Raw genomic sequence first — 15924 nt, forward strand, 5'->3', positions numbered from 1 at the left:
TTGGTTCAAAAGGAACTTTGTGTTTTCAAGAATTTTACATAGAAGTCCAAGATTTAAGAGTAGAAGGCTGGCTCCAACTGTGAATTCAAAAAGACAAGAGTCATATCTGTATAACTATCAAATAAGTTCATTTACTTCTTTGTTAAAGCATATGTGCTTAGATACACATGAGCTATATCAAAATTATATAGTATTGACATCAATCAAATAACTGTCAACTTGTACCCTGCATCTACTATTATGGTAACTAATTTCAGTAAAATGAACATTTCCTCTGCTTCTCCAATTATTCTCAAAGCAGAGATCCTTTGTATAGGTTTATTAATCTATTTGATTTCAGGCTGTATCTGCATTCAATGAAACAGCACACTGGCATTAAAAAGTCCTTAGCTATTACCAATGAGAATCACCTTTTGTTGGGAGAACCCTCACACTGCAGGAAAGGCAGCCAAAATTCAACACTGGAGAGCTGAAAAACAACCAAAATCCTGTAGAGATTATTTATTTTTATTCTCCAAATGTTTATTTAACCTGTCCTGTAAAGCCAGCAATATTTCCCAATGAAAAAGGCCAGAAACTGACTAAAGAGGCTTGCTAACTTCTGGAGACACATTAAGAATGCACTTCTTTAATATGTCCACTAAAATGTATTTCAGTGCGTGCATACACACTGCAAAGTCTTTTTTTGTTGTTGTTCCCAACAATGGTTTAAAGAAAAGACCAACCACAGGCTTCTATTTACTTTTAACTTTAGTGCATTTGAGATTTAATGTGACCACAAGTTATCTTTTAGAAGCATAAATGAAATAACAGCTGTGCTGAATGCAAATAAAGGCAATTCTGGTGCCATCTGAACTGCTATATAATGTACCACATTATAGTCAAACTCAACTTCTCCAGCAGTGTGTAAACGAGGCCCAGAATTCTAAGTGATGTGTATCTGGTCCTTGGGGGAGGCAGAGGAAAGAAATGGTTGGAAAGACATTTTCAGGGGCAGACAAAGTACAGTAAAGTGGGTGGGATTTGGGTTTCCTGTTCTTAAGTTCTTCAAGAGATTTTTGAGCCTTTAAAAGACCCCTGTGAGTTCTATGTTTGAGTAATCAATTCTGAACACACATCTCACATGTGACGACCACAAGTGAAGCATTTTCTCAAAACTTCCACCAGTCCACTTCCTGCCTATACAGACATTGTGTAAAGAGGCTGCCGTGAGAATCATTTTGTGATGGTTTTACATACTCAACTGGGGTTAACCTATGTCTCTCGTTGCGTCTTGGCTGCTAAAGGAATGTCACAGAATCCCTCTCTTAGGGAAACATTGTACTAACCTCAGCGAGTTTAATTTTTTCCAGTGGTCATTAACAGAGAATAGGATTTCACATCCATCCACAGCCATTAACAACTTAAGCACTTCTGACTTGGACCATTGAGTGTAAACGTCTTCCTATACTGAGTGGTTCCTGCCCAGGAGGACCCAGAGACAGGAAGAGTCTCAGGATGGGAATATCTCTGACGATCCCTCCTTCCAAATAGTGGAGAGTGTGTCTTAGTGACTCAGTCATGCCTGACTCTCTGTGACCCCATGGACTGTAGCCTGCCCGGCTCCTCTGTCCTTGAAATTCTCTAGGCAAGAATATTGGAGTGGGTTGCCATTTCCTCCTCCAGGAGATCATCCCAACCCAAGGATCGAACCTGAGTCTCCTGCATTACAGGTGGATTCTTTACCATCTGAGTCATCAGGGACCCTGCAGTGAAAACTGTAATAGAACACATCACTCCCGGGGCAGCTGACCCTCACCTGAGAGTGTTGTCCACGTGGCAGGGACACCGCTTGTCACATCTGATGCCATAGAGTCCTTCTGGACACAGGCGCGCTTCGCAGCGGTCACCAGAGAAGCCCGCTTCGCAGAGGCAGGAGCCACTCACGTGGTAACACTTCCCTCCGTTGACGCACCGGCAGGTCTCCGCGCAGAGAACTCCGTAGGTGCCAACGGGACACTCATCCTGGCACCTGTCGTGCAGGAAGGCGGAGTGCGAGACGGGTCAGTGCTTTGTGGAAATAAGCAGTGGGTTCAGGCAGGTTTTGCTGTACACACACTTATACCCTTTTGGGATTTGATATTTACTTAGTGACTGTCCCATCACAGACATGAAAAGCATTAAGAAAAATTATAGTAGTAACAGTCATACAACCTGTTTAAAGAAATAGTAAAATCAAAAACAAATGATGAATTTGAGACGGGAAGCATGTTTTATACCTAGTCCTTGCTAAAGGTATACAAATCACTTTAGTAGATATCAGGAAAAGGAGAAAATGAATTGCCCAAGTGTGAGTCCCAGCCCATTATCAGGGAATTAAAACATGCTGTCTCTCAAAAAATGAAATAATGCCATTTGCAGCAAACATGGATGGACCTGGAATTTATCATGTTGAGTAAAGTAAGTCAGTAAAAGATAGACATCATATAATACCACCTATACATGGAATTTAAACAAATGACATAAATGAATTTACTTACAAAACAGAAACAGCCTCATAGACATAGAAAACAAACTTATGGTTACCAAAGTGGGTAGTTGGTCGAGGGAGATAAATTAGGAGTTTAGTATTAACAAATACACACTGCTATATTCAAAATAGGTAAACAACAGGACCTGCTATATATAGCATGGTGAACTATACTCAGTCTCTCTTAATAACCTTAAATGAAAAAGAATCTGAAAAAGAATATGTATGTATAACTGTGTCACTTTGTTGTTCACTTGAAACTAACACAACATTAACTATGAATTAACTATTAAATAAATTAACTATTCTTAAATAAAATAAAATATATGCTTTCCCCATATTTCAAAGTGAGGAGTTTGGAGCAAATTCAAAACAAAATGTTGATTCTCTTGGCTTTTATGTTGATATTAATTTTTAATCTCAGCCATGTGTCTATCTTTTCAAAGCTGAATGGCAATAATTGCTCCTTATTAGTTAAGTTATGCCAAGTTATGATCCTTTTTCAGTTATGTCAAGTTTGTAACTTGACAAAGAAAGTCCTTCTTTGGCAGGACTTTGGGAAAGTCTGAGCTATTGAAACCAGGTGTCCTCAATTTCAACCTGGGAAACTCCCGCCAGGAGGCGGTAGCGAGACTGTGAGTTCCCAAACACAAAATTTTTATTAAGTGGGGTTTTGTCCTCTTGGGGAGAAGGGCTATCAAACAGCAAAGAAAAAAAAAAATCAGATCTCAAAAATCCACCTTATTGTCTTTTAAAAAATGGCCTTAGATTGTGGCATGAGGATATGCTCTGGGTAAGTCAGATTGGGTGGGAAGCCAAGTTGCTAGAAGGACTCAAGAAGAGAAAATCCTCATGGCTACATGGAGCGTACGCCTCGCATTGGGCCAGCTTTTTCTTTCTGACCAGGCAAGGTGACTTGATAGGATTTTCCGCAGCAGAAGGAGTGCTTTCTGCCAAGGGAGAGGCAGCCGGTCGGGGTCTCGCCCAGCCAGAGCGCTGCCACAAGCAGGGTTCTCTTTGTGAGTCTCAGCAGCCACTTCCCATGTGGCTCTCAAGTCATGCCAGACCCAGAGTCCAAAATGTAGGTCAGCACTGCGTTTTTTCAGACGGGTACAAGGCAAGCAGCAAGTGCACCATAATGAATCCAAGCAGACTTCAAAGCAACAGGAAAGGGACTGAAAAGCAAACATTTTCCACAAGGCTTTGCATATTTTTAATGATAGGGTGTGAGGACTAACAATACCAGGGCTGGATAGGATTCTACTTAAGAACAGAGGATAAATCTTGAGAACCCTTTGATATTTTTCTGGTTAACTCTGGCTCTGACATATTTAGGGAAAAGGGACTCTTGTAAATTTAGTTTCACAGGCTGTAGACTTTTTTTCAGTAGGCAAAGTCTTCAAATCAATCACTCGACAAAGCATTAGAAAAGTTCTGGAGTAATTGAACTAAGTTCATTTAGCATAAAATCACATGTGTGTTACAAAGTTAAACACAAGTATACCTATTTTTTAGACCAGAGTGTTTTTTAAAGGCACTCTATTTTTAACTTCTAAGCAGCTCTACTAAGCCAAGTCACTCAGTCTACTCCCCAAAATGTAAACTTTAGAGAAAGAAATGCTGTTGGTCAATCACTGGGCCTCTTCATGGCTCTGCTAAAGGTTGGCAAGACGGTTTGGCAACCTGTCTGTCCAGATGTCCTTGCAAGGCAACACCAGAAAAAAAGAAAAAGTTCTGCTCAAGATAAATCATATTACTAAAAGAAACCCAAATGCTACATTTTGGAGTCCAGGATTTTAACTTGAGGAAAAACACAGCACTAAAAATGGGGAAGAGGATAGAAATGGGAAGCATGGGAAAGTGTCTGCCACCAAAGGCAAGGGAGCAGTGTGACTGTTCTATCCAATCTTGGCAGAGACTTCCTTCTCCCTGAGAAAACAAAATCCATAATAGCTGGGCATGACCCAGATTTACCTTTCTAACCTATAATCAAACGCACTTCTAAGTTTGTGTTTTAAACGGCAAAAAGCCATTTGAATTTTTCTTTCTAACATAGTCAGTAAAGCCTGATTCACCATCCTGCTCCTTTTCATCAGTGTTGCGCTTGTAAGAGAATCCTGTTAGTTTCCACCTACCACACCAAAATGGCAGGATATCTTTCTAGCAGTAGATCTTTTCCATCTTGAAAATAAACACAGTGGTGAAGTAGATTACACCCTTCTCATTGGCTGAATTAAAAGTCTTTGTCAAGCAGTCTTACCTCCCTTTTGGGCTCATTTTTCTGAAAGAAGCATCATTTCCCAACAAATTTTATGCCCTCAATGTTGCTTTTGTGGTCCCATGTGGAATAAGAAAAGTAATCTTAGAAGTCATTAAAAAAGGAAATTCTTTCTTTCTTTCTTAGGAGACACGGCAGAGAGGCAGATAAAAATATAGCAATAAATACTGGCCACAGTAGAAATATGAAAATATGATGTTCCTATTTTATTTTACTTTTTTTAAAGATTTTTTGAAATTATATCCTGGAATTTGGAAAAATGAATACACATCAAGTTGAGATAATCTAGTAAAACATGACACTGACACCCAAACCAATGAGGGTCATGGACTTGTTTGACTATCATTTTGATTATCTTATTGCATCTCACTGTGAACTTATGGAAAAGAAAGTACATTAGCATGGAAGGGGTGCCAGGTCCCATTCTCTCCTTTGTCCTTTTATGTATGGCCTTCCAGAGTGACCAGAATAATTGGGCCAAACCATGATTTACTGTGAAAGAATCACATCCCTCATCAGACTGGGATCAATAGATCGGCTGCCTGCCTTTCAAACACCTGAAACTGCTGCTCTTGGGGAAATAGTTATATAAAGAACACTGGGAAAGAGCCAGCTTTTCCTCCACACTGGAAGCAGGAAAGACTGCCTCTGGTGAAGACCAATTCTGTATCCCCCCAATTCCTGTCTATAACTCTGGACTTCCCCTCCTTTGGCCCACATTCTTCTTCACTGTGAGGATGGTACAGAACACAGCATAGCGTAACATTCTGGGGCTTCGCCTTAACAGAGTCCATAATTGATCCACAGATCTCTCCACCCAGCTAACACGTAAGAGGCAACAGTCATGTACATGGACCCACGCTAGGCCATCAAAAGCCCCAGTGCAATGATGCTGTGACAACCCCTCAGCATTAAGAACACTCTTTCAGCCCCTTCAGAGGATTTTTGTGAGGATCTGAGAGCCACCAGACTTGGCTGGGCCACATGACCCTTCCTCACCACACTGTCCTCTCAACCGCCCCACAAACCCTACAGCCTGTTATGTGGGCATCCCATGGGCTGCTCTGCCTGCCTGTGAGGTGCCTGTTTTCTTGTGTTCTGTGTCCTTTCTGGCTGGGAGAGCCATCCCCACATCCTGGGTGCACTCGGGGCCAGCTGCCTGTGGTGGTACCTGCTCCCCTCTGGTCTGACCTCAGTGGTCATGTTTCGCTGACTTCTCGAAACAGGGGAAATGGCAAGACCCTTGGCTCCGGGACTGCTTTCCCCACACCTCCTGCCACAAATGGTTGCATAATCACTCACTCTTTCTTTCACGATGACAAATGTGCTTGATGTCATTGTGTTGTGTGTATGTGTGTCTCCATGTAGCAGAGAAGAATGGGAAACAGGAGTCATGTCATCAGTTCATCAAAAAAAAGAGAAAAAAAAACTGTTATAAAAACAAGTTAAGAAGCAAGTTCCTTCTTCACTTTCCTCTCTTACTCTGGCTCTTTACCTGCCTGGCCTCAAATCAAAAATTCACCTGAAAATTAGCTGTTATCCCCTTTGCCTGTATTCTAAAAGAGTATAAGCCTGCCTGTATGTTTGCTGATTTTATGTTCCTTGAATTTGAGACTTAAATCCAGACAGGGCAAGAAAACTATTATATTTAAATTTTTAGTGTCCAAAAATATCACACAGCACTATTACTTAGGGTTCTGCTTGGTCCCATGCCTCTCTTGCCCTGATTAATCTTTTTATATTAAGACTTTAATGCAACATGGGTCCAGAATTCATCTAACAATCTCATTTTCCAAAATACAACCATAAACCAGGATGTAGGGCACAAAAACTTTCTGAGTACCCCAATTAAATGCTATAGAAACCATGTGCTAAAGGTATCAATAATTCATAACATCAAAAATTAAGGAAAATACACAATTGTATTAATGAAATTAAACAGATACTACTAAAAAAGTTTCTAATAAAAACAGGGATTTAAAAAAAAAACTACTTGAACATGAAAAAGACTGTCTACTAGAAACCAGTAACAAACAGGAAACTATACTGGAGCCATTTTCAATAAAATTAGGAACAAGACAGGAATTCCCACTTTTATTTGTATTTGTCAACACTCACTTAGAAGTCTGGGCTTCCCTCATAGCTCAGTTGGCAAAAAATCCACATGCAATGCAGGAGACCCCAGTTCGATTCCTGGGTCAGGAAGATCCGCTGGAGAAGGGATAGGCTACCAACTCCAGTATTCTTGGGTTTCCCTTGTGGCTCAGCTGGTAAAGAATCTGCCTGCAATGTGGGAGACCCCAGTTTGAGTCCTGGGTCGGGAAGATCTGCTGGAGAAGGGACAGGCTGCCCACTCCAGTATTCTTGGGCTTTCCTTGTGGCTCAGCTGGTAAAGAATCTGCCTGCAATGTGGGAGACCAGGGTTCAATCCCTGGGTTGGGAAGATCCCCTGGAGAAGTGAAAGGCTACCTACTCCAGTGTTCTGGCCTGGAGAATTCCATGGACTGTATAGCCCATGTGGTTGCAAAGTCAGACACCACTGAGCAAACTTCACTATTCCACTATACTATTTTGAAGTTTAAATTAATGCAATCACTCAAGTAAATGACATATTACAAATACTGAAAAGAAGAGACTAATTTAACTTTATCTGTAGATAATAAAATAACCTTAGTGCTTGCTAAAAATAACATGAGAATTAACTAAGAAGTTTGCTAGAGTGACTAAATAAAAAATAAATATTCAAAGGCAAGATTTTCTTTATCCAGAAATATCCAATTAAAAACTTAAATGGTCCTCTTCAAAAATTATAAAATACTTATAAATAAATCTACTAAGAAAGTGTGAAGCCTAAATTGGAGGAGGAAAACATTCTACAGTATCTTATTAAAAGTCATAGACCAGAATTTTAGAAAGAAAAAAATTAGAGAGGAAGGTTAAAGGAATTTTTAATTCACAGATATCAAAAAATAATGATAGCTAATACTTATACAGTTTCTAGATATCATTCAAGTTAATAATCACTAGTATTTATACAGTTCATAGAATCACTCAACTACAATAATAGCTAATATTTGGAAGATTTAGCACTGTTCTAAAAGCTTTAATATACTCATTTAATCCTTAAAACAGCCCTAGAAGAAAGTACAATTGTTTGAACATTATAGATGAGCATATTTCCAAGGACACAGGTTTCAAATTCTTTGTTTGGGGCTATTATACTCTTCTGCCTCTCAAGCTTCTTTCTCTAGTTTTACAGACACAGCTAACAAGCTTGGTTATCAAATCTTTCAGGATACAATGGATTAAAGAGCAAATTAGAGGCTGCGGGCTGAACAAAGCATTTTGGGTAACACCTGACCACCTAACACACAAAGAGGACAAGCAGTGGATATGAAATCACACACCACACAGGCATCAGGAGAGACCTGTAGGTCCCACCAGGTCTTATTCCTATCACCACCACACAGTGAAACAACACATATTCTTAAGAGCACACAGCATCATAGGAAGGTAACTTTATGCCTGACATATTTTTTTAAAGATACCTAAGTACACACCCTATTTTAAAATAAATCTGTCCCCAAATCTTTAAAATGTTAGAAGTGCTGGGGTTTGAAGTGGCTGTCCTAATCACTTAACTGTGTAGAACTCATCCATCGTGGGTTTCTGATATTTTCTCATTTTTTAAAAAAATGCTTTGTCTGCATCTTCAATTCACCATTGCTGTCAGTGGTCCAGTGGCTATGCACTGCGTTGGGAAGGAATCTGTCAAATACACTGATACCTTAGAGATGCTTCTTGGAAGAATACAGGACAGTCACCGACAAGTGGTAGTAAATGTGTTCCCCGGCCCCTCCCAACTTTGCTTTCCTGCTGGAGTCAGAGAGGCACGAGGCTGCACTCACCTTTCCCCTGTGTACCCGGGACTGCAGTGACATTGACCCGTGGCAGCAGCGCATGTCCCTCCATTGTGGCACTGACATTCCTGCGAACAGTTCTTTCCAAAGCGACCCTCGGGGCAAGGCTGACCACACACGGTGCCCTGCATTCAAAGAGACGTGGAAAATTAGATGGGCCTCCAGTCCGGGGAAGGGTCAAAGAAGAGAGAGAAGGGGAACAAAGAGAGGAAGCAGGAAGGGAAGGCAGGATATGGGAGCAGGGCTGCACAAAGATTAGATAAAGGAGATTTTAGAAGACATAAACTCTGTTTATCATCTCAAAGATATTAGAAATTCTAAACTGACTTATTTTCTTAGTAAGCCTAAATTTCAAGATACACGCATAGGTGGCAGCAAATTAATCATAAATACCTATGTTAAAAAAAATGCAGTCGCCTCAAATGATTATGGGAACCTAAGGAATTTACAAATCCTTCTAAGTGTTCTTCCTTGGGTCTTACATGTGCAGTAAGTGAACAGCACTCATTGAGCATCCATTATATAAATGATAACATCTGGCCCAAATGGAATATTCAAATACTTTACCATATGTTCTAGAGAAAATACACCTTATCATTGGTTTTATTTCTTATAAGGAAGCATTACAAAAAGGATTGACATTTTGTGTATCTGAATTAACATTAACATTGCCTAAGAAATACTTCAACAGAAACAATTCTAGACATTTTATTTTGGAAGAAAAGACACTTATATTTTCAGCAGGTTCAACAAACATTGCTGGGCCAAGATCAATAGGAAAACTAATTTCCTGGGAGAGAAATCGAGAGAGTAACTTGGACACATCTTCTCACCCTAGAGGCTGTCTGTCTTGTCAGATACTGTCATATTTATTCCAGTCCTATGTGGAGAAGCATAAGATACTTTACCAATAACTCAATCAAATACTCTACTATTTTCTACTTCCTTTGGCTACATAACTTGGCTTTGTAGCTTATCATGTATTTATTGGAGTTACTATTACATCAAAGAAAATAACCCCAAATAACAGGGATTTTTACAATTTTTTTTTACAATGTTTTTAACTGTTGGAAGCTGTTGCTTTGTCCTCCTTCTCTATAAAAAAGACAGACTGTGGGCACTCTGAAATTGGAGGCTAGCGAACACCAGATGGTTTTGTAAATGTTTATTTTGGATAGCGTAAGAAAATACATTTCCTCTAACTCCTGGCTACCCACAAAGGCAGTTGGTGTGCTAATTAAGTCTCCTCTGGTGGTTTCTAGCTATCTACCAATGAGGAAAGTTCTTCCAGAATCTTGGAACTGAAAAAGCCTTTGAGAGATGATTCAAATCAGTGCTTAAGTGAGAATCATCTATGTGCCAGGCATCGTGCTAAGCTCTGAGAATCCAAGATAAAGTCACAATCTTTAATTAGCTCACAATATGATGAGGGAGACAGATATAAAAATAGCTCTGACCCCTCATTCTAGCAAAACATATTAACATGACTAGATGAAATAAATATGCCAAGGGTCAATCCATGGTAAGCCAGGGTTCTGGTGAAAATTCTCACTCTCTCAGGAACTACTCACATTTTGTAATGGTGCCACATACGCTTTAGAGATGCTGTTGAAATACCGTTTGCAAAGAAGGATTAATGTGAGTTAATAGCTTTAAGTAGAATATTACTGGGCTTCCCAGGTGGCTCTAGTGTTAAAGAAGCTGCCTGCCAAAAAAAGAGAAAGAAACAAAGAACCTGCCTGCCAATGCAGGAGACTCAGGATACATGGGTTCGAACCCTGGGTCAGAAAGATCCCCTGGAGGAGGGCATGGCAACCCACTCATGCCTGGAGAACTATGGGCAGAGGAGCCTGGTGGGCCACAGTCTACAGAATAGCAGAGAGTCGGACACGAATGAAGTGAATTAGCATGCACACAGGACGTTATTAGTTGAAATATATACTTGTGGATGTGTAATAGGAATATATATCCATCTATGAAAAGCACCTAGAATTACTGCACAAATAAAATGTTGCAAAGAGAAGTGTAACTTGGAAGCTCAGCCGCACTTAGAGAAAAATGACCTGAAACATTCAGTAAGAAACATCCATCAAGGTAGGAGTGCAGAGCATACGGGAGGCTCCACGGGGCTGATGCAGAGGGCCATCTGTCCACCCCCTGGGATGCACGGTCCAAACTTGTGGTTACCAGCATCCTACCTCATGAGCACTCCAACCCAGAGGAAGAAGAAGGCTTCAACCTCAAGATGAGGCAACTCTACAGACAACATCTACACAAAAATTCCGCAAGTGCCATTCCTACAGCTCCTCATCCAAAGAACATGGAGCTGCCTGGACACTCCGCTACCTCAGCAAAATCCATCCCTTGCCAAGAACCAAGTAATGACCAGTGCTGGCAAAAGGCTGACTATAAGAAATAAAAGAAGAGAAGGAATCAAAGATATTTCAGTATTTCTACTTTGGGCAACTAAGAAAGAAGCGTTGGTTTTAATGAAGAAAAAAAAGAAAAAAAGGTAAAAAGGGAATCACCTTAAGAAAGGTTTAGCTGTGTGGCAAGTTTGGTTCTATCAACGCTGACTTTGACGGGCCTGTTTCCAGGTCAGTAGTTCTTCAATAGCTTCTCTATTTGCCTCACCATCAGATACTCAAAAAAACACCCCCTTGCACTGGCTCCATTGCTTCATGGAGTTTCTCCAGCCTCTGCTTCCTTGTCTTATCTGCTTATCGTTTCCAATTCTTGCCTTGGGTCTGGTATTTCTTTTTCACTTCTCCCAGTGGTCTTACCATCTGGAACCCAATCTTACTTCCCATGATTCTGACTAGAAGTGGACTCCAAGTCTTCTTTGGTCTATTCCTACAACAAGGGCAATCTTATGTCTGCCTCCTAAGGCTCCAGCCTAGGCACAGTTCAGGCAGAGAGTGACTCCATGTCTTTAGGTGAAACTACGGTGGGGAGTCTAACAGCACAGTGACAAATACAATCTGTGTTCAGGTCAGAGAAAGTCAAGGTTGAGAAAAATCAGCTGATGATTGTTAAAGTAATGGATCTCAATGAGATTTCCAGGAAAGATATCTAGTGAGAAAAGAGAAAAACTGGCATGAAATACAGAAAATAAAATGATATATAAAAAAAAGAGGGATTAGGAAAGAGATCTTTAATAAGAGAGGTAGGAGAAGGGGTTTTCAAAGAAGTGGAGAGAGAGATTAGGAAAGGGAAGTGGATGAGCAACAGAGTCAAAAGCTTTGGAGGAATGAAGTAGAATGAAGATGGAGGAGTTGTTACTGAATCTGGCAATTACATCACTTGTACGCCTGCAAGAGCAACTTCACTACAGCTCATGGAGATGCAAGGTAGTCATGAAGTAAACTGCTGTTTTGTTTTCTGAATGTTAATGAAGGAAACAGACGTTGATCATTCACTCTTCTGCCTTCAAGCAGACTTTTACACAAACCAATTCAGAGAAACACGAACCAATATTATTTTCTGATTTTAGAGTAATCTATCTAGTGAACCAGCTTTGACATTGTGTATTCCACAAAAGATTAAGCCTGTGAGATACTACATAAAGAAAGAGTATCACAGTCAAAATTTGGGGAGTGTGGTGAGGTATAGATTCTTACACTGAAGGCTCTGAGTTCTTCAATACTTGGAAAACTTGGTTTACCTCAATCAGTCTCCAGATTCAAAGACCGAATAACTTTTTCACACAACACTTAACCTGTTGAGAATAATGTTCCCAAAGAATAATAATGATCCATAGAACATAATTGTGAAAGTGCTTATTTGAATACTTACAGTGTTTAACAGCATTTGCTGTCATGTGAGAGGCGGGATATTTCCCTTTTATATCCTGAAGGGAGATGCAGGACAGATGGCCTACTAACTTTTCCATGAGGACCCTTAGTATAAACTTCAAGTTCAGGATTTAATCACCTTCTGCCTTCTCTGGACTAAAAACTTCCTGCTTTGAAATGGTCAGGTATTTCCAGGTTTGAAATTTTTATCCATTGATGTGACATTCTGCTGTATTAAAGTTCTCCACATGCATTTTCACTCGAGTATCCTGGAACAGGGGGCTCTGGCGGGTGGGGCGGGGCACTTACCAGCCAGCCAGAAGGACAAGAGCACTCTCCAGTGACGTGATGACAGACGCCTCCATTCTGGCAGGGGCATCTCTGCTCACACTGTGGTCCATGCTTGCCAGGGGGACAAAGATCCTCACAGCTGAGGGATTAACATGTGACAAAGGACACCATAGTTTACCCAAACTGACAACCCTTAGGTTCACAAACACAGCAGCACCCAGGACCCTAAAATAGACAAGCTCCCCTGTTCAATATTATTCGTTTCATTAACATCAAGAGCACCAATCATACTGACTGGAAGGGTCAAGGGGTCACCTAGTCCTTCCCCTTTGGGGGGATACTTTCTACTGAAACCATTTCAGTTTGAGGAGAATCTGTCCTCTCGGAGAGATGGCTCTCGCTGGCCACACACTCCTCGTGACAGGATCCGCCCATGCAACTCTCAAAAAGCCCATGGCTTACACTGGAAGTACACGTGGTGCGTCTGTTCTAATCTCAAAGAAGAATGAAACATCTGTACATCTCCTAATTAGTACATATTCCTTGTACTCAATTTTTAGCATTCTACTCTTCAAAATGATGAGCCCCCATATTATATGAACATATCTCCTACCCTAAGCCTTGTCTTTTTTGCTCTCCTATGAAACTGCTCCAAATTTCTCAAAGCCTTATTCAACTGGGACCTTGATAAAAACCCATAAAAGCAACGTTAACAATGAAATAGTCTGAGATGTTCATCCATTTTTCTGAAAATCAGGGCTTTCTTGGCTAATTCAAATTTTTCTTTAGCTCTACTTTACAGCCCCAACTCTGTCAGTAGGAAGTAGTTACCTAATGAGCCACATTTTTTTCAAGTTCTAGCTCTGTGATTTACAGGTGTAATTTTCTCAGTAATGGAACAAGAGTTTTTTTTTAATCTCGCTTTTTTGGGCAAATTCTGCCTCTTAGTCTGGTTGCTAATACAAGCAAACCAAAGAATGCCCTTCCCACAAAATAAAGAAAGTAGTAGAGATGAGGGCTTCCCTGGGAGCTCAGCTGGTAAAAAAAAACCCACCTGCAGTGCAAGAGACCTCAGTTTAATTTCTGGGTCAGGAAGATCCCCTGGAGAAGGTATAGACTACCCACTCTAGTATTCTTGGGATTTCCTGGTGGTTCAGACAGTAAAGAACCTGCCTCCAATGCAGGAGACCTTGGTTCCATCCCTGGGTTGGGAAGATTCCCTGAAGGAGGGCATGGCAACCCACTCTAGTATTCTTGCCTGGAGAATCCCCATACACAGAGGAGCCTGGTGGGCTACAGTCCATGGGGTCGCCAAGAGTTGGACACAACTGAGCAATTAAGTACAACACAGCAGAGATTAAGTACTTATTTCTATGTTTTCCAGAAAGGATTAAACTGTGTGCACATATACAACACAAATATGATACAAGTCCTTTTATATTCACAAAACAACACATACATATCTATGAGCATTAAATAACCCAGTTAACTTTTGAGCATGAACTATTTCTAACATCTATTTCCTTCTCTAAGGCACTGTACTCATCCTCTTTTATCCATCTAATTAACTACCACACAGAGCAGAACAACATGGGCCATTAACAGCCAAAAGTGTAAAATGAATGCAATCGAGGGAGTATCAAAGTGTAAAATGAATGCAATTGAGGGAGTGTCAAAGTGAAACCCAAATCTGCCCCAGCAACCCCAAGTATTGCCTTTCAACACAACATCCAGGCCCTGTATCTCTGCTCTGCCAAAGGAAGGCATGGAAGCTGGTTCTGAGAGCCTGACTGGGCTCTGATGCTCGACAAACAGTAGGAGCGCCTAGCGGCCATCACTGCCTGGAGTCCTGTCCCCTCAGTAACTCCTGAGGCAGGCAGAGAGACAGCAGCACCGGAATATGAGGCCGGCAGCGGCAGGAGCAGAGGGTGGGCGCGCTCTGCCACGCTGCCCAGCGGCGCGTCACTTACAAGGCTCCAGTGTACCCGGGTGGGCAGCGGCATTCTCCGGTGACATGATCGCAGGTCGCTCCGTTCTGGCACTGGCATCTCTGGTGACAATCGTTACCGTAGGTGCCCTGCTCGCAGCGCTCCTCACAGCGCCAGCCCCGGAAGCCCGCGGCGCAGTGGCAAGCCCCCGTGATGGGGTTGCACAGTGCCCCGTTTCTGCACTGGCACCGGCTGGTGCAGTGAGGCCCCCAGTGATCGCCGTCGCAGGCTGAGGTGGGGAAGAAAGAGTGGAGGGCATCAGAGTGTGGGTGTGGACAATGCAAGCTCTTCAGCAGCAGCTTCCCTCTCCCCTTGGAGAGAGTGGCCGGATGACCCCTCTATCCCCGTTATCCACTGAGCAGCAGGGCCTGGGTACACACCCACAGCAATATGTCCCTGGTGCTCAGCAGCGGACCACTTTCCACCACTCCACGACTCAAGCATCGCTCTCCTGTTCAACTCCAGGCCTGTGCCCAGCCTGCTCACTGCGCCTGGAGTGTTGCGTGTGATGCGGGCAGAGTCGCTGGCCAGGGGAGGGTGTGAGCGGTTGTGAGCAGAGAAGAGGCCGCCTAGACAGGTGGGAATGGACAGCTTGTGCAGGGGTTCTATACACATCAAGAAGTTTGGATTGTATCTAGTTGACAGAGGATTGGTAATAAAGGATTTTAAGCACTGGCGGTCAATGGAGATTTGCCTTCTAGTAAGATCAGCTGCTTACAGCATGAAGAAAGGGCAGGAAGGAGCTGACAAGAGACAGGAGACCCGGCAAGAAGCATGGCATCAGCGGCTTAGTGAGGAGGCCTGGACTCACTCAGTGACCAGAGGGACAAAGAAATGACCCATGTGCAGTCCGCTGTGGAGTGCGCTGATCCTGCTAGCTATGGGCCTGGGCTGAGCTCCCGGAAAGGGAATTGATGGGCTTTCACGATAAATTAGTCAAAATATGTGTGATTGGGAGGTAACCAGAAAAGGCAGGAAAAAAAACTGACTAAAATGTTTAAGTCATTGAGTTATTTTAAAAATATAACAAACCTGAGCCTGAAAATGGACAGCAAATAAACAGGTAAGAGGTAGATAAAACCAGGAAAGACAAAGGCAAAAAAAAGCATTTAAAAGGCTTTAAGATGCATTTCCCAAGAAAAGG

At 41.8% G+C, this 15924-nt stretch overlaps 1 protein-coding gene across 2 annotated transcripts in view; it reads right to left on the reverse strand.

Annotated features, from left to right (window-relative positions):
- The window catches only part of MEGF10 (multiple EGF like domains 10), a 174671-nt gene that overhangs the window by 46598 nt on the left and 112149 nt on the right, over positions 1 to 15924 (reverse strand). For both annotated transcript variants that reach the window (XM_070465081.1, XM_070465082.1), the window contains exons 6-9: positions 14763 to 15009; positions 12811 to 12931; positions 8696 to 8832; positions 1799 to 2011 (exon numbers count right to left, since the gene is read on the reverse strand). In XM_070465081.1, coding sequence (XP_070321182.1) covers positions 1799 to 2011; positions 8696 to 8832; positions 12811 to 12931; positions 14763 to 15009 — 718 coding nt within the window. The remainder of the gene's footprint in view (positions 1 to 1798; positions 2012 to 8695; positions 8833 to 12810; positions 12932 to 14762; positions 15010 to 15924) is intronic.

The sequence above is a fragment of the Odocoileus virginianus genome, chromosome 3 (assembly GCF_023699985.2).
Source record: "Odocoileus virginianus isolate 20LAN1187 ecotype Illinois chromosome 3, Ovbor_1.2, whole genome shotgun sequence".
Taxonomy (NCBI): Eukaryota; Metazoa; Chordata; class Mammalia; order Artiodactyla; family Cervidae; genus Odocoileus; species Odocoileus virginianus.